The sequence below is a fragment of the Thamnophis sirtalis genome, unplaced genomic scaffold, assembly GCF_051295495.1.
Source record: "Thamnophis sirtalis isolate CommonGarterSnake01/CBP01778 unplaced genomic scaffold, rThaSir2_p1.2 scaffold_12, whole genome shotgun sequence".
NCBI classification, from domain to species: domain Eukaryota; kingdom Metazoa; phylum Chordata; class Lepidosauria; order Squamata; family Natricidae; genus Thamnophis; species Thamnophis sirtalis.
Genome location: NW_028261392.1, coordinates 49112495 through 49130723, shown reverse-complemented (window position 1 = coordinate 49130723; position 18229 = coordinate 49112495). Strand labels below are relative to the sequence as shown.

The following is an 18229-nucleotide window of genomic DNA, read 5'->3' as shown; positions in this document are numbered from 1 at the left end:
TGTTATGTGCTGGAGGAAAATGTAGGAAGAGTTGCTGATCTCCCAGCATGTCCTTTAGTGTTCTCCAGCAGTGCTCATCAAAGCCAGATGAGGCTTCTATGCAGGTGATGTGCGTGTGCAAAAACCTCCTTTGGTTTTCCCAAGAAGATTTCTGCAATGCTTTAAAGGGTGCTTTGTTTTAACAAAGATAAGACAAAGATATTCCTTCATAGCACAATATCCTTATTCCTAAGAGCAAAGGGAAATTATCATATTGCTTTAGTTTGCAGTCCCTGTTCAGCATCTTTGGCATTTGGGAAAGGCAGCATATTTCACAAGATAATTTAGTACATGCTATGTGAAGAAATATTTATCTTTTAAATCATCTACTAGTCATTTTCATTGGGCGGCTTCGTTCCAGTATTATGAGTGATGTAGAAAAATGTCACCATTTTCTTATAATGCATAATTTTATAATATCTCCTTATAAGTGTCTTTTCTCTAAACTAAGCAGTCCCAGCTATTGCATCCTGTCCTTATACTGTATATCGGCTCCCTGATTATCTTAATTACTTTCTGCACCTTCTCCAATTCCACAATATTCCTTTTGATAATCAGAAACTTATTGATAACCAGAAGCATACTATCAGATGTCTGGTGGCACCATTTCCAATTAACACACTTTATTAAAAGCTACAAGGTTTTGTGACTATAGGTCATTTCTATAGCTCATGAAAGCTGTGGCTTTTAATAAAATTTGTTAGTCGGCAGTCATGTGATTGGGTGGGCATATCCAACTTGTACAGTGTGGTGAAACTCACTTAACAACGCTCTTGCTTAGCAACCAAAATGTTGGCTCAGAAACTCTGGCATTTGAAACATGCAAGTCTTAAAGTTGTCAAGTTACAAGACCCTTGCACCCCTAACCCTTTAGGGAAAAAAACCCCAGGGGTGTTCAAACTTGACAACTTTAAGACTTGTGGACTTCAACTCCTAGAATTCCTCCTCCAGTCATGTTTGCTCAGGAACTCTGGCATTGAAGTGTGCAAGTCTTAAAGTTGTCAAGTTACAAGACCCTTGCACCCCTAGCCCTTTAGAAAAAAAAACCCAGGGGTGTTCAAACTTGACAGCTTTAAGACTTTAAGGTTTAGATAGGACTCTTAGAGGCGGGTGGGGCGACTGGTGAGCCAGCCAATCAGTGAGTGGTGGGCGGGGCAAGTATGGTGCGGGCGGGGGGAAGGAGCTGCAACCAGTTTTAAAGATTTGTGGAATCTCTTCTATAGAAGAGATTAGAACTGGCAGGAACTCACCCCTGGTGTGTGTGTGTGTATGTGTATATATATGTGTGTGTGTGTGTGTGTGTGTGTGTGTATGTGTGTGTTTTCGTAGATTTTAACGGGTGTAGGTATGCTGGTCTTGTTATATTTGGGTCGTTTCCCGTGTAAGATTCGACGAGGTCACATTCGTCATCTTTAGGCTGGTGCCTTTGGCTTAGTGTTGATTCTCTATGGCCTCCCCAAGATACACAAAGAAGGATCACCACTCAGACCCATAGTCAGCTCCATAGGCTCACCTCTACAGAACCTTGCCAAATTCCTCGCCAAACAACTTCAACCCTACACAGAATCCATCACCTCAGACGTACAAAACTCACTCCACTTCATAGAAACAATAAAGAAACAAAACCTACAACCAGCGACCTACTCGTGAGCTTCAAAATGTCATATCCCTCTTCACCCAAGTGCCTATAAAAGAAGCCTTGACAGCTATCCAGAACAAACACAACCCCCGTAAACACATCTTGGATCTGACCAACCACTGCTTAACCAACACATACTTCATCCATAATGGACAAAGATACAAACAGATAGAAGGAGCACCCATGGGATCACCCCTCTCATCTGTCATCACAAACTTATACATGGAACATTCTGAAACTAATGCCTTAGATAAATCTGAACACAAACCCAAACTCTGGCTTAGATATGTTGATGACACTTTCGTGATTTGGCCACATGGGAAAGAAAAACTGGACAACTTCTTCACACATCTCAACAGCCTACACCCCAAAATACAATTCACTATGGAAATAGAAGCAAACAACCAACTTCCCTTTTTGGACGTCCTAATCTACAAAAAAACCCAATGGGTCCCTAGGACACACGATCTACCATAAAAAAATACACACCAACCTCTACTTAAAGCACAATCCCACCACCACCCTGCACAGATCAACTCTGTAGCCAAGACTCTCATCTCCAGAACAAAACGCCTAGCCGACAAAGACCACCTGAAAATTGAATTGCACACTCTCACAAACGTATTACTTTCAAATGGATTCCAAAGAAAAACAATTACCAACCTAATCCAAAGGGAGACTCCCCCACAAAAAACAAGACACAGAACAGGACAATGGCATCACCCTCCTCCCTTACATCAAAGGCACCACAGATAAAATCAGCAAAATTATCCACAAACATAATATCATGACAGCCTTCAACACTGACCAAAAAATAGCCAACATCTTAAGAAACCCCAAAGACTAAATCCAGCTAGAAAACCAAGGAATCTACGAAATACCATGCAAAATCTGCCCTGCAACATACATAGGACAAACAAACAGGAGAATAAATGCATGCACCGCAGAACACAAGAACATAGTAAGAAAAGAAGAAAAAACTTCCTCCTTTTTCCAGCACCTTAAAGCTACAGGACATGAAATTAATTTTGAAGGAACCAGGTTAATCTCCAAAACTGAACACTTCAACAAGAGAATAATTATGGAAACTATTGAAATAGAGAAACATGCCCATAACATGAAAAAACATGACGATACCTCCCACCTACCAGACATCTGGAAACCAGCCCTAATCAACAAACGAGCTCCCCCTACCACCCAGGCTGTTACAACACAAAACAACAATGGACACACAGCCAGCACCAATCAGCACCAATCTACCAATCATGATACAACCACACAATCAATCATTCCACTTACTGAAACAAAGCCAGCACCCCACACACCCCCACCAAGATTTATAGAAAGACGGCAGCTCTGACCACGCTTTAAGCCCAAAACCCAGCCTGAAGATGGTGAAGATGGTGACCTCGCCAAAACGTTGCCAAGACGATCTCAATCTTACACGGGAAAAGACCCGAATACAACAAGACCAGCATATATATACATACATACACACTGTATATACTGTATATATAACCAGCATAGTGTGTGTGTATGTATGTATGTGTATGTGTGTGTGTGTATTTGTGTGTATGTATGTATGCATGTATATACATACATAAATACATACATACTCTATATATATACTGTGTATTTATGTGTGTGTGTATGTATGTATGTATACATACATACATATATATGATCATTATAATATCTGTTGATTTACTTTTTATCCATTTTTGAACAACCAAATTATATCAGAAACATATATGGTACTCTAGATATGGTTATATCTGCTTTTCTTTATCTGTGAAGGGAAGACTCAAAATGACAGACAATATAGACTGGATGTTGATTAAACCAAAATTTTTCATATTGGATTTTCTTTTTAAGTAAATCATAAGTGAAATATATTTCTCCAAATATGTGTAAGTATGTGTTGGTTTGTTGGTTTATTTATTTTAGTTGATGATGGGACTGATATTGATTCGGCAATTCTTGCCACTATAAGAAAGCTTGGAGATGGATATTTTGGAGGAGCAAGGTGAGCATTATGTGCATTACAAATAGCTGAGACAGTTCCTTTTTCCTATTTTTGATTATTGGGTAAAACTGTTCTGCCTAATGTTTTTTTCTGATTGGATGTTACTGTACAGTTTCTATAAATGTTGGATTGTTTGTATTTACATTTGCTACTTCAGTATATAGTATATTTTAAAATAATTTTTTAAATTTCAGAAATTCAGTATAAAAGAGGTTAATGAATAAATTAGGCTGCAGGTCTGATATGAAGTTTGGAAGTATAATGCAAGGACACAAGTTAGATAAAGTGCAAAAAGAAGATGTGATGATGATGGGCATCTTTATTTTCCTGAGCATCTGGCTATGGAACAGTATATCTTAATGACTGTTTATCTATTATAATATTATGTGATTATGGTACTTGTGAAAAACCCATTTATTTATCAGTTGTTGAACAGTGTGGTACTTAGGAATCTCTTTTCAACAGTATGGATATATGAATATGTGTGTGTACCTCAGTGGTGGGTTGCAGGCTGTATGCCCCGGTACAGGTGTACTGGAGCCTGCCCGAAGCACCGGATACCATTCGGTATGGTGTTCCGGAGGGCCCACCCACCCGCCCAAGCTCCTTATCTGTCTTTTAAGTCTTCGGCACTTCCACGCAACCGCACGGCATGTACAGCGCCTGCGTGATGCTCCGCTGAGCAGCTGGAGCATCGCGGAGGCGCTAAGATGAATGCTCGTGCTGCGAGAGTCCACGTGGAATCTGGAACCCACCACTGATGTACCTGCATGTGCCTGTGTGTTTGTGTGCAGCGGTGTTTGTGTGTGTGTGTGTGTGTGTATAACAAACATGTATTATTCCTCTTCAATTCCTTTTCCAGAGTGAAGTTGGGCAAACTTTCAGACTTTCTGACCACTTCATTCTATACAAACCTAAGCTTCTTGGATCCTGATTGTGACAGCAAGCTGTTTGATGATGAGAATGAAAGCTACTCTAGCACTGAAAGTGGCTATGAACTAGAAGATTATGCAGACTTCTGTGATAAGGGTAATCATATATTTTCATTTTATTTGAGTAGTATATCTATGTATAGAAATTTGAAATAGTAACCAAGAGTAATTTTGGTCACATTTGATGAACACCCTTTTTGGATATGTAGTCACAATAATCATGCCTTAGTGAATATTGTAACATTCCCGAAATTGAGATTATGTGGATGAGTGTTCAGGAGCTATAGTAAGTACAAAATACATACACTGGATTGTTTTCTGATATGAGTTTGTTGACTATATTGTGTTAATAAACTCAATTTATTTCTGACTATAATTCGAGAGTTGTTCCTAATTTATAAATCCTCAGATGGTTTGGAGACAGATAATATCCCTAATCCACTCTCCCCCAAATCTCTCAAATGAATTCTGTAACCAAGATCTACTTGAAAGTATCAAGAAAGGTTTTATTAGTGGAAAGATGGAAAAAGCTATCTCTAGAATATCAGTGGAAAAATCTTTCTGAAGAAATAATAGAGGTTCTTTCATTTAATTTTAAAAGAGGAGTTAAAACAGTGTATATGAATTATGCTATAATTACCTCAATTCTTTGTTATTATAAAAAAAAATCTGTTTAATTTCTTTCAAGCTTTGTTAAAAATTTAAATTAAGCCCATGCCAAGCCAAAAAGCAACTTGGAAATAATTTGATAGGTAATATTAATAAAAAAGGAAAAACTAAAAAAACTACAGTATATCAGAAAATACATTTCGGCATGTATGCTTGTGTGGTTTGTTCAAAGTTGTTTTAACTTGAGAGGGACTAGTTGTCTGGACATTCGAAAAGGGAATTTAGGACTTAATGGATAGCAGAATAGTTGAAGAAGCTTTCTATGAAAAACTGAGGCTGGAAGAGTTAGAAAAATATAAAAATCTTAAAATATTGAGAGTATACACAATCACTAATTTTAACATCTTATGTGCTTATTCATAGAGTCTGAAGATTTATTTATTTATTAAATTTATATGCCATCAATCTCCTCGATAAGGTGACTCAAATCAGAATGCTACATAGAACAAAAGTTCGAGTTACAACAGTTCATTTAGTGACTGCTTCAAGTTACAACAGCACTGAAAAAGTGACTTATGACCATTTTTCACACTTATGACTGTTGCAACATCCCTGTGACCATGTGATCAAAATTTGGGCACTTGGCAACTAACTCAAATTTACGATGATTTTAGTGTCCCTACAACCATCATAATGAATCATGTTGATTACCTTTTGCGACCTTTTGACAAGCAAAGTATGGGGGTCAGATTCATTTAACAACTGTGTTACTAACTTAACAACTAGCGTGATTCATTTGTGACACTTAACAAATGTCTCGCTTAGCAATAGAAAGTTTGGGCTCAATTTTGATTGTAAATCAAAGACTATGACAAAATATAAGGTTAATTGGACAGAGGCGTAAGTGCTTTACTTCAAACAGCTTTTCTTTGAATGTTTCTTGACAGAAAGCCAGGATGAACTGGACCAGTACATAAACAGCATGTTACAGAGTACTGCTCTGAAATCATACTTGCCTCCACTCAGAAAAGACACAGGCTCATCCTACGTGTTCAGTGCTGCTCATTCTACTAGAGACATACTATCAATCATGGCCAAGGCTAAGGGACTGGAAGTTCCAAGTAAGTTTTTATAACACTTTAAAACTATACTATTTAACAGATGGAATGCCAGTAAATGCTGACATCTTGCTACTGCAAAAATCTGTCATCTCACATGAAATATTTTAGTAAGATTACAGCACATTTTACAAAAAAACCTGAGGCTTTATTTTCAGGTATCTGTAGAAATAGTTAATAGAACAGACACTATCATGATACATTCCTATCAGGAAATTTGCCCAGGTGGTCACAAATTGTTAGAAAAGAGTATCACTGTTAGGTACAAACAGAAATAAGAATCCAACATTTGGTTGGAGGTCTTGATTAGGATAATTTGAAAAGATGAGCAAATTAAGGGTCTAGAAAGTAAAAAGGAAGTATTTAAGCTCCAAGTGTTTGTAGACAACCTGGTGTTTATTATGGAAAAACCATAGCGGTCTGGTATGAGGCTAATGGAAGTACTGGGAGAATATGGGGAAGCAGTCGGTTTGAGGGTAAATAAAGAAAAAAACTAAGATATTAGTGAAAAATATGACAAATGGGCAGAAAAATGAATTGGTTGAAAGAATATACATTCAAATAGCAAAGAAAGTGAGATATTTAGGAATACAATTAACATGAGATGCGTAACACTCAAAGCAGATAAACTATTTGACCAAATTAAGGTGGATTTAGAACGGTGGAAAAATTTATAGCTCTCCTTCATAGGGAGAATAGCAACAGTCAAAATGAACATCTTACCCAAAATACGTTTTTAATTTCAAAATATACCGATAAGATTGGAGAAATAATATTTCATAAATTTAAACAAAATGGTATCTAAATTTATTTGGCAAGGAAAGAGGCCCAGAATCCTTTTGCAGGATTCCAAGGAAAGACGAGGATTCAGACTGCCAAAACCAAATGAACCTTTAGACTTGGCACTCCTTGGCTTTTCCTTTTCCCTTTAGCAGTTCTTTCATTCCAGGTTCCTTGAATCTGTTTTGCCCTGAGGAGAGAATGTGAGTTATAATAAAATTTGGGTAATATAACATGTAAAATTTAAAAAGCAAATATCAGTTTAGAATTTGTTATGAATCAGAGTTTCTAGTCTGAATAACATGTTATGTTAGAATCTGTGACAGTAAGCTAAGCACATAAAAGTCCTAGCCAAATCTGCATGTGTTGCCTTGTACATTCTTATATGACATATGAACATGAAATAATATGGGCATGTGTAAGATTTCATACATTTAGAAATTAAGATGTTGGCTATTATTAAATATGGTGATACGGGAATATTCTCATGTTTTCTGGATTTGAACACAAGTGTTAGCATATTTTTTTCTCTAGGCAGAAGAATATTGATAATCTAAATAGAAGTTACAGATATGTATAACCAAACTTTGATTCTTCTAACCTTTCCTTTTTATAAAAATCTACTTTAGAAATGACAATATATTCTCCATAGTGGTGGAGATAGCATCCAGGAATGGGTTTATTCCGTCTGTCATCCAATCGGACTGAGTCTGAAAGCTGAGATGACACGCCTCCTCTGGTAGTTTCTCCCAGCTTTTAGACTCAGTCTATTTTGGAACTAGACATGTTTTTCTCCTCTCTTCCATTCTAGGATAATTAATAGCTATCTTTCATTTTAAAGCAGTGACAGAGTGGTGGGCACCATTTTGAAGCGGCGCTCAGGAAGGTGAGAGACTCACCACTGCATGGAGCCATTTATAGCCCTTGACCCTGAGCAGAGACACAGCACCTTGTTTGGGGGGTCAATTAGAAGAAGGGGAGCATGAGTGAGATCCCGTTGGGCGCGCTTACATGAGGTGACTAAACATGGCGGCTGTTATTTTGGGGAACTCAGCCATTATGACTGAAACCCCTCAGATTGCCTCCCCTCATGGAGAGGAGACAGCAGGTACCTCAGGAAAGGCCTGCTAGAAAGAGAGTTGCCTGAGTCACAGTTTAAGGGGCACTACAGAAGGGCCACTAAGGCCATGGAGCAGGCTGAAGGCTGATGTCAAAGGGCCTTGGACCACAAATTTGCAAAGGCCCAAAAGGAAGCAGCTAGGAGGGCTGTCGATCAGTGGCCCACAGGGCAGGGCAGCCCACACCCTTTACATTGCAGCCATTAGAGCTACCTTGCACTTGCAACAGCCCCCAGCAGGCAGCAATGTCACTGGACAGTGAGGAGGAGCTGCCTTCTCCTTCTGTCTCCCATTACCTGGAAGAAGGCGGGAGTTTATCTAACTCTCCACCAAACCATAGATCTCCATCGAACAGGGAGCAGCCAGTCAGACATAGGATCTTCAATGCAGAGGCCACCTTCACTCCTAATGTGGCAGGTCTCCACCTCAGGAAATAGCAGATGCTATACCTCCTGCCAACATGGCGGCCATCATCTCTGAGGCCATTAGGCAAGAGATTGCTGCTGGATTGCAACACAGAGCTACTTCTGAGGCTCAGGTCGCTTGTTCATGGGGAGGCCCGGGAATCTCAGAGGTTCATGCCCCTCCAGAGCACCTTCCTTCTGTATCTCCCAGTCAGGCTTCACTGTCAGGAGAGGAGCAAGCACGCAGGGACTCAGACCTGTCGGATGATGAGGGCTTAATCCCCGACCAACCTGCCTTTGTGGGCCTCTTCTAGCCCTCCCTATTCAAGTCCCTCCTGTTTAAGAAAGGCTGCCAATATGGGATCCGGTTAATCTAGATAGGAGGCCGCAACTGGGTCAGCAGACCAGATGGATTCTCTCTTCTCAGAGCCTGCTGTAGAGAGGGAAGTGGTTCCATCTCCTAGGTTATTCCTGGATGTAGTGCACGACAGTGGACTTCCCTGGAGTCAGGTCCCTTTCCAAACAGTCAGGACAAACGGCTCTATAATATCGGCCTGGATTTAGCTAAGGCCCTAGAGATCCCCATAGTCGATGCCCCTGTGGCGGCCCTGTCTGCTTCTTCCCCTGAGGAGGCCTTCCGTCCGGAGGACAAAAGAACAGAATAGACTTTGGTCAAAGGCCACCAGGCCACCGTCTGGGCGGTAAAAGCTTCCACGGTAGCCTCCTCCTTCAACAGAGCTTCATTGCTTCTTTGGGAATTCCCTATAGACCCTCCTGGTTGAATCCAGGGACAAATTCAAGATTTTGCTATCTCGTTATAAGCATACTGAGGCTCATCCTCCACCCTATTTTCGACGCTCACCTCTTCAAGGGTCGGACGGGGGATTCAGCTTCCACAGAGACAATCCCCCCCCCCCCAGGCAGGGTCAGCAGCAAGACAGAGCAGGTAGGAGCAGCCAGTGCTTCCCACCCAAGAGATCCTTCAGAGGTGGGGGAGGTTGCCCCTTTCAGCGTCAGAAGTGACTGCCCAGCGAACTTTCCCATTGGGGGACAATTGACTTTCTTTGCCAACCAATGGGAGGAGATAACCACGGATGCCTAGGTCAGGGAGACAGTAAAATTTGGCCTCTCCCTGGAGTTTCGCTCCATCCCCCTGAGGTTTTTTTTTTTAGGTTCAAAAGTTTTATTTCTTTTAAAACAAACATTTCATCATTCCTCAATCAGTAAGACATCGGAGTACAATTTTTTGTGTGTCAAAATAGTTCTAGTTTACCACCAAATTCTTGTCTATCCCCTGAGGTTTTTCATCAGGTGTTCCGTGTTTCGGGACCTTCCTGTTCATCATCCCAAAGACCTGGGGGGGGGGGGGAGCACTGATGGACAATTCTAGACCGCAAGCATCTGAACCATCACATTGTCTACCGGCAGTTCAAGATGCACTCACTCCAGACCATCTTGGAGGACATCAGAAGAGGCAACTTCCTCACGTCGGTGGACCTCACAGAGACATAACTGTATGTGCCCATCCTCCCCGCTCACAGGGAGTTCCTCTGCTTCTTCTATGCGGGGAACCGTTATCATTACAAAGCCCTTCCCTTTGGCCTCTCATCGACCCCCAGGTGTTTACCAAGCTGCTTGCAGTGCTAGCATGGCATCTCCGCACAATGCTAGTCAGGATCCAGTGCTATCTGGACGACATCCTGCTCCAATCCCGATCAGGCAGAGAGCGATCTGGAGATCACTCTTCAGGTTCTCCAGAACCATGAGTTTTCCATAAACCGGGACAAGAGTCACCTCATTCCAATGAATCACCTCCTCCACTTGGGAGCAGTCATTGACACCACAGAGTTCATGGTATACCTCCCTCAGGAATGCCAATCCAGTCTTCAGGCTGTGGCGGACCGCGTGAGAAGAGAGAGGTGGGTCCCACTGCTTCAAGTCTCCCAATTGCTGGGAAAGATGGTGTCCTGCTTCTCCATTGTCCCGTGGGCTCGGCTTCACACGAGATGCCTCCAGTGGTTTCTCCTAACACATCAGAAAGCCGATGGGGGGTGGTGGACGTCCGCTGCTATCTGTGGCCTCCAGGGCTACTATATGCCTTCCCTCCTCTTCCACTCATCCAGAGGACCATCAGGAAGATGCTGGAGGAGGAGGAGCTCCTGCTCCTGGGCGCCTCACTGGCCCAGAAAGCCTTGGTTCGCAGACCTGGTAAACTTTTCCGTAACTCCAGTCTGGAGGATCTCGCTCAGCCAGAGGTCTCTGGTTCACCTGGACCCTCAGTGGCTCCAGTTGACCGCCTAGTGATTGAGCGGAGGGTCCTGAGAAAGGACAATCTGTCCACCAGGGTCATCAGGATGATCCAGGCATCAAGATGGTGTTCGACCAACAGCATATACGATGCCACCTGGAGAGCCTTTTGCCGCTAGTGTTCAAGTAAGGAGCTCGTCCCAACAGAGGCTTCCATTCCTCGAATCCTGGATTTTCTCCAGGAAGGACTAGATATTGGCCTGTCCTCTAATACTCTCAGGAGGCAGGTAGCAGCCCTGTCTTCAGTCTTGACATGTGGATGAGTGGACTCTGGCTCTCCATCCTTTGATATGATGGTTTTTAAGGGGTGCTACCAACATCAAACCCCCGGTACTTCACAGATATCCTACTTGGGATTTGTCCAAGGTGCTGAACTCCCTCACTGAGGCTCCCTTTGAACCCTTTAGGACAACCTGCCTACGCTATCTTACCTTTAAGATGGCGTTCCTGGTGCCTATCACATCGGCCAGGCAGCTGTCGGAGCTGGCAGCCCTGTCGGTGACAACAAGACCACTGTGTGTTCCATTTGGACAGGATAGTGTTGCAGCTGGACCCATCCTTCTTTCCGAAGGTAAATACATGGTTCCACAGAGCCCAGGAGCTTGTGCTGCCAAACCTCTGCCCTGAACCAGTCCATTGTCTAGAGCAGAAGTGACACACGCTAGGCATACGGAGGGCCTTCCACATTTACATCAGGAAAACCTCTTCTCTGAGATACACAGAATCCTTATTCATCTCCTTTCAACCTGCCTGATAGGCAACAAGGTGACCCCATCTTCTTTGGGCCGTTGGATCACGGTCTCCATTGCGAAAGCCTATGAATCACCGGCATTACCAATGCCAAGATTTATTATCACCTACTCTACCAGGAGTGCGGCCACGACTGAGGCATGGGCAATGCAGGCTCCGATTGAAGATGCCTGTCAAGCCGCCACCTGGGCCTCTCCGTCCCCGTTTATCTGCCATTAATGTTGGACAGCTTCACCTCGGCGGAGACTGCCTTTGGTTCTACAAAGAGTACACACAATTCAGGGGACTTTGGACTGGACAATGGTCCACCCATAAGGACAAGACAAGCTTTGGTATGTCCCTTTCCTGGATGCTGTCTCCACCACTATGAATGGTCTTATCTGATATGCCCATTCTCTGGGAGGTGATGATAGCATCCAGTCCCACCCAGATTTGTGTCCGACCCTGGGTCTGAGAGGAGACCTTTCTTCATCATCCCACGTCAGTGTGCAGCGACTCCTTCACCAAAAGCTGGGAGGAGCTACAAGAGGAGGTGTGTCATCACAGTTTGCAGACTCAGTCCGATTGGATGGCAGACGGAGTAAACCCATTCCTGGATGCTGTCTTCACCTCCCAGAGAATGGGCATATCAGGTAAGACCAATGCCCATTCTTCCCTTTCAATATTACAAACTACTCCATAACAAACCCGCTTTTCTTCTAAATGGTATTTGGAGTTCATTTAAACTAATTTGCTTATATTGCCTAACTGAGCGTCAGTATCATTTATATTTTGATTTTCAGCAGCATTTAGATTTGTACAGTAACAGATCTGTAAAATCGCTTTGTATTATTTTTTTCCAGATGTTTCAATGTCCTTGCCTACAAAGGTTTTAAACACTCACCGGAAATCTCTGAACCTAGTTGACTCCCCTCATCCACAAGTGGACCAAGTAAGCAGTTCTATTATTTCCTTTTGGAAAATATTGTACTTATTCATTATATAAATTACTATAATTCTTTTATCAGAGTCAAAGATGTACAATTAGAACAAAGATAGAGTTTCACACAATCAGCTGTAAGTTTAAATTTAATGGCTTTAAGAAAGGATAGGATGGGAAAAATTTCTGTTTGATAAACTACTTTATGTTTTGATTATATCTTCTTTCTCTAACCCAACCCAAACATGGGACCTAATCATACAAAAATAGTGAGGTAGTGTCAGGTGCCTCTTCATTTAATAATCAAGAAAGAAACCACTCAACTCTATGTCTCAGAATTTAGTGTACTTTTACTAATTACAAACAATGAGAAGCAAAGCAAAGCTGAATCTGAGTAAAAAGGCGCCAAAGCAATAGATATCATGTATAATTCAATCCCGTCCCCTTGGCACCCCAGTTCATAGTCCAATAATAATTCACCCAACCGTCAGGTGGGAGATGTCTTCAAAAAGCATCATCAGGTTGGAATGCTGGACAGTTGGCCTTGGCAGGAAACTCCCTTCTTCCACATGCGCAGAGAGATGGTCAGAATAACTCCTAATAACAATCCTCCAGTATATAATGATTCCCCTCCCAAATACCATGCCCCCCCCCGTTTCAATGGCAGCTGAAAAGCAGCAGTGAAGCAGAGGCTGACAGGTAGCTCTTGACCCCAAATGGGAACCACTTTTCCTAGGCAGCTTTATGTGGCATTTGAGTGCCATTTTGTGAATGCATTAGTAACGGATAGTCAGAATGGTGATAAATCTTACTGATTATTGTTATTTATAATAAAATATAAGTGAAACCAAATAAAATTATTATGCCAATTACTGGCCAGTTAAATAATATGTTAAGAACTGTTATTTGATGCTAGCTATTGGAATCTGGCAATAATATTGGAGGTTGTTAGGAATCAAATACAGACATACAGCCTTTACATTGTACGTCTCTCTATTTTGAAGCTTGTATTTCATAACTTATGTGCTTTTATCTCTTAACTGACTGAAACAATTGCCAATGTTTATTTTCTAAAATCTGACTCTAGTCTTAGTTCCATAGCATCAACAAGTATATACCACATTTTCAGACACTGATCAGCTAACACATGTTGTTTTTTCAATCAGTCAAAATATATGTGTAATTTATGATTTACAAGGGATTTTATCTTAAAAAAAAAAAAAGCACCAGGTCACAGTTGGTGTGACCTGAGGATTTTAAAATAGAGAATAATAGAGAAACATATTAGATATCTGGGCATTATATATATGCTTATATATAATTGATTATACCAATTTCATTGTATACATGATGTACAATGACAATAAACGTTATTGCTAATTATTATTGTTATACAATTGTATCACAGCGGCCAGTTGTTTCGCCGGATTTGGCATTGGTTACTAGTCGGGCCCCACCCAGGGGCCTAGGACGTCGTAACGTATTTTCGTAATATGCATGCAGATCCAAGCAGTGCGGCTTTTTGCATTTGACTGATGGTGATTTTGTCAATTTTTAACTGTTTTAAATGTAATTCCAGTGCTTTTGGAATAGCACCCAGTGTGCCAATTACCACTGGAATTACCACTGCTGGTTTGTGCCATAGTCGTTGAATTTCGATTTTTAAGTCCTGGTATCTTGCGATTTTTTCATGTTCCTTCTCGGCGACCCTGCTATCACCTGGTATTGCGATGTCTATGATTGTGACCTTATTTTTCTCAACCAGTGTGATGTCTGGTGTATTATGCGCCAGTATTTTGTCGGTTTGTATACGGAAATCCCACAAGATCTTGACCATCTGATTTTCGGTGACTTTTTCAGGCTGATGTTCCCACCAGTTTGTTGCTGTTTTAATATTATAATTTTTGCACAAATTCCAATGGATCATTTGTGCTACTGAATTGTGCCGCAATTTATAATCAGTCTGCGCGATTTTTTTACAGCAGCTGAGTATGTGATCAACAGTTTCATCAGCTTCTTTGCAAAGTCTGCATTTGGCATCATCAGAGGATTTTTCGATTTTGGCCTTAATGGCATTTGTGCGGATAGCTTGTTCTTGCGCAGCCAGGATTAGTGACTCTGTTTCTTTCTTTAATGTACCTGTTTTTAACCATAACCAAGTTTGTTCACTGTCCACTTTATCTTTTATTTTTTCCATAAATTGACCATGCAGTGCTTTGTTCTGCCAACTCTCCATTCTTGATTTATTATTATTATTATTATTATTATTATTATTATTATTATTATTATTATTGTTGTTGTTGTTGTTGTTGTTGTTGTTGTACAATTGTATCACAGCGGCCAGTTGTTTCGCCGGATTTGGCATTGGTTACTAGTCGGGCCCCACCCAGGGGCCTAGGACGTCGTAACGTATTTTCGTAATATGCGTGCAGATCCAAGCAGTGCGGCTTTTTGCATTTGACTGATGGTGATTTTGTCAATTTTTAACTGTTTTAAATGTAATTCCAGTGCTTTTGGAATAGCACCCAGTGTGCCAATTACCACTGGAATTACCACTGCTGGTTTGTGCCATAGTCGTTGAATTTCAATTTTTAAGTCCTGGTATTTTGCAATTTTGTCATGTTCCTTCTCAGCGACCCTGCTATCACCTGGCATTGCGATGTCTATGATTGTGACCTTATTTTTCTCAACCAATGTGATGTCTGGTGTATTATGCGCCAGTATTTTGTCTGTTTGTATGCGAAAATCCCACAAGATCTTGACCATCTGATTTTCGGTGACTTTTTCAGGCTGATGTTCCCACCAGTTTGTTGCTGTTTTAATATTATAATTTTTGCACAAATTCCAATGGATCATTTGTGCTACTGAATTGTGCCGCAATTTATAATCAGTCTGTGCGATTTTTTTACAGCAGCTGAATATGTGATCAACAGTTTCATCAGCTTCTTTGCAAAGTCTGCATTTGGCATCATCAGAGGATTTTTCGATTTTGGCCTTAATGGCATTTGTGCGGATAGCTTGTTGTTGTTGTTGTTGTTGTTGTTGTTGTTGTTGTACAATTGTATCACAGCGGCCAGTTGTTTCGCCGGATTTGGCATTGGTTATTAGTCGGGCCCCACCCAGGGGCCTAGGACTTATTATTATTATACAATTGTATCACAGCAGCTAGTTGTTTCACCGGATTTGGCATTGGTTACTAGTCGGGCCCCACCCAGGGGCCTAGGACGTCGTAACGTATTTTCGTAATATGCGTGCAGTTCCAAGCAGTGCGGCTTTTTGCATTCGACTGATGGTGATTTTGTCAATTTTTAACTGTTTTAAAAGTAATTCCAGTGCTTTTGGAATAGCATCCAGTATGCCAATTACCACTGGAATTATCACTACTGGTTTGTGCCATAGTCGTTGAATTTCAATTTTTAAGTCCTGGCATCTTGCGATTTTTTCATGTTCCTTCTCGGCGACCCTGCTATCACCTGGTATTGCGATGTCTATGATTGTGACCTTATTTTTCTCAACCAGTGTGATGTCTGGTGTATTATGCACCAGTATTTTGTCAGTTTGTATACGGAAATCCCACAAGATCTTGACCATCTGATTTTCGGTGACTTTTTCAGGCTGATGTTCCCACCAGTTTGTTGCTGTTTTTATATTATAATTTTTGCACAAATTCCAATGGTTCATTTGTGCTACTGAATTGTGCCGCAATTTATAATCAGTCTGCGCGATTTTTTTACAGCAGCTGAGTATGTGATCAACAGTTTCATCAGCTTCTTTGCAAAGTCTGCATTTGGCATCATCAGAGGATTTTTCGATTTTGGCCTTAATGGCATTTGTGCGGATAGCTTGTTCTTGCGCAGCCAGGATTAGTGACTCTGTTTCTTTCTTTAATGTGCCTGTTGTTAACCATAACCAAGTTTGTTCACTGTCCACTTTATCTTTTATTTTTTCCAGAAATTGGCCATTCAGTGCTTTGTTCTGCCAACTCTCCATTCTTGATTTTATCACATCTTTTCTGTATTCTTGTTTCGTTTGTTGGGTCTTCAGTAGATTTTTGTTCTTTACTTTGATTAATAGATGTTCTTGACTTTCTTTTAAATAATCAGCCAGTGCATGTTTTTCTTCTTCAACTGTTTGCTTCACTTGTAATAATCCTCTGCCACCTGATTTTCGGGGCAGATATAGTCTATCAGTATCACCACGTGGATGTAAACTGTAGTGCATTGTCATTAGTTTCCTGGTTTTTCGGTCCAAAAGGTCCAAATCAGCTTGTGTCCAGTTAACTATACCAGCTGTGTATCTTATAACTGGTATTGCCCAGGTATTTATGGCCTTGATTGTGTTTCCACCATTCAATTTAGATTTCAAAATTTTCCTAACTCTGTTGGTGTACTCTCGCCTGACAATAGTTTTTACTTCTCCATGCTTGATGTTATCCAACTGCAGAATGCCTAAGTATTTGTAGGCTTCATTTTCTTTGCATTTAATTAATTGGCCATTGGGCATTTCAATTCCCTCACATGCAGTGATTTTGCCCCTTTTTATGGATACAGTGGCGCATTTTTCCATGCCAAACTGCATTAAAATATCGGTGCTGAATACTCGGACTGTGTTTGTCAATGATTGGATTTCTATTTCTGACTTTCCATAGAGTTTCAAATCATCCATATATAGTAAATGCGAAATTTTTTCAGCTTCTTTGGCTGTTTGGTAGCCTAATTTCATTTTTTTTAAGATTACTGATAGTGGGATCATTGCGATGATGAAGAGAAGAGGTGAAAGTGAATCACCCTGGAAAATTTCTTGCTTGATATTAACCATTCCGTAGATCTCATTCCCAACTCAGTTCTCCATTGTTTCATCGCCTTTTCAGTAAAGGATGTAATATTTTTGCTAATGCCAGTTGTTTCTAAGCATTTTATGATCCAACTATGTGGCAGTGAGTCAAATGCCTTTTTGTAATCAATCCAGACCATATTCAAGTTCGTTTTTCTGTTCTTACAATTTTCTAATATCATTTTATCAATTAGAAGCTGATATTATTATTATTATTATTATTATTATTATTATTATTATACAATTGTATCATTATTATTATTATTATTATTATTATTATTATTATTATTATTATTATTATTATATATTGCACTGTCTTGAAAGTACTCATGACTAATGTTCTACCATGTATCCTTATATGTTTTCCTTTTGACTTTTGTCATTTTGTGTGCTTTTGGGGTGTGTGAATAATTTTTTATTTTATTTGGAAAATTAAGGTAAACTGAAAAGTCTTTAAAAAAATGTTGTGTGCTTTGTTTTGATTAATAGGAATCTAAGACTGCTCTTCATTTGCCCAAAGATGCTCATGGTAATTTGGATTGTGAGAAATTAATTGGGCAGCTAACAGAATGCCCTACTTTACATGACCAGGCTGATATATTATACATCTTATATCTAATAAAGTAAGTTTTCTTTTATGTTCTGTTGGCAGTTCTTAATTTATTTTTGAAAATGATGTTCCAGAAAACTAAATATTCAGCTGTACTAATTTTTACTTGAGGTTGCCATTTGTTTGTATCCTGCTTGAAATTCTA

General features: G+C 40.4%; 1 protein-coding gene across 3 annotated transcripts in view; it reads left to right on the top strand.

The window, feature by feature from the left end:
- PHKA2 (phosphorylase kinase regulatory subunit alpha 2) overlaps positions 1-18229 on the top strand; it is a 100786-nt gene that overhangs the window by 43096 nt on the left and 39461 nt on the right. For all 3 annotated transcript variants that reach the window (XM_087726372.1, XM_087726371.1, XM_087726370.1), the window contains exons 18-22: positions 3626-3704; positions 4567-4733; positions 6193-6366; positions 12565-12653; positions 17964-18097. In XM_087726372.1, the coding sequence (XP_087582498.1) occupies positions 3626-3704; positions 4567-4733; positions 6193-6366; positions 12565-12653; positions 17964-18097 (643 nt within the window). The remainder of the gene's footprint in view (positions 1-3625; positions 3705-4566; positions 4734-6192; positions 6367-12564; positions 12654-17963; positions 18098-18229) is intronic.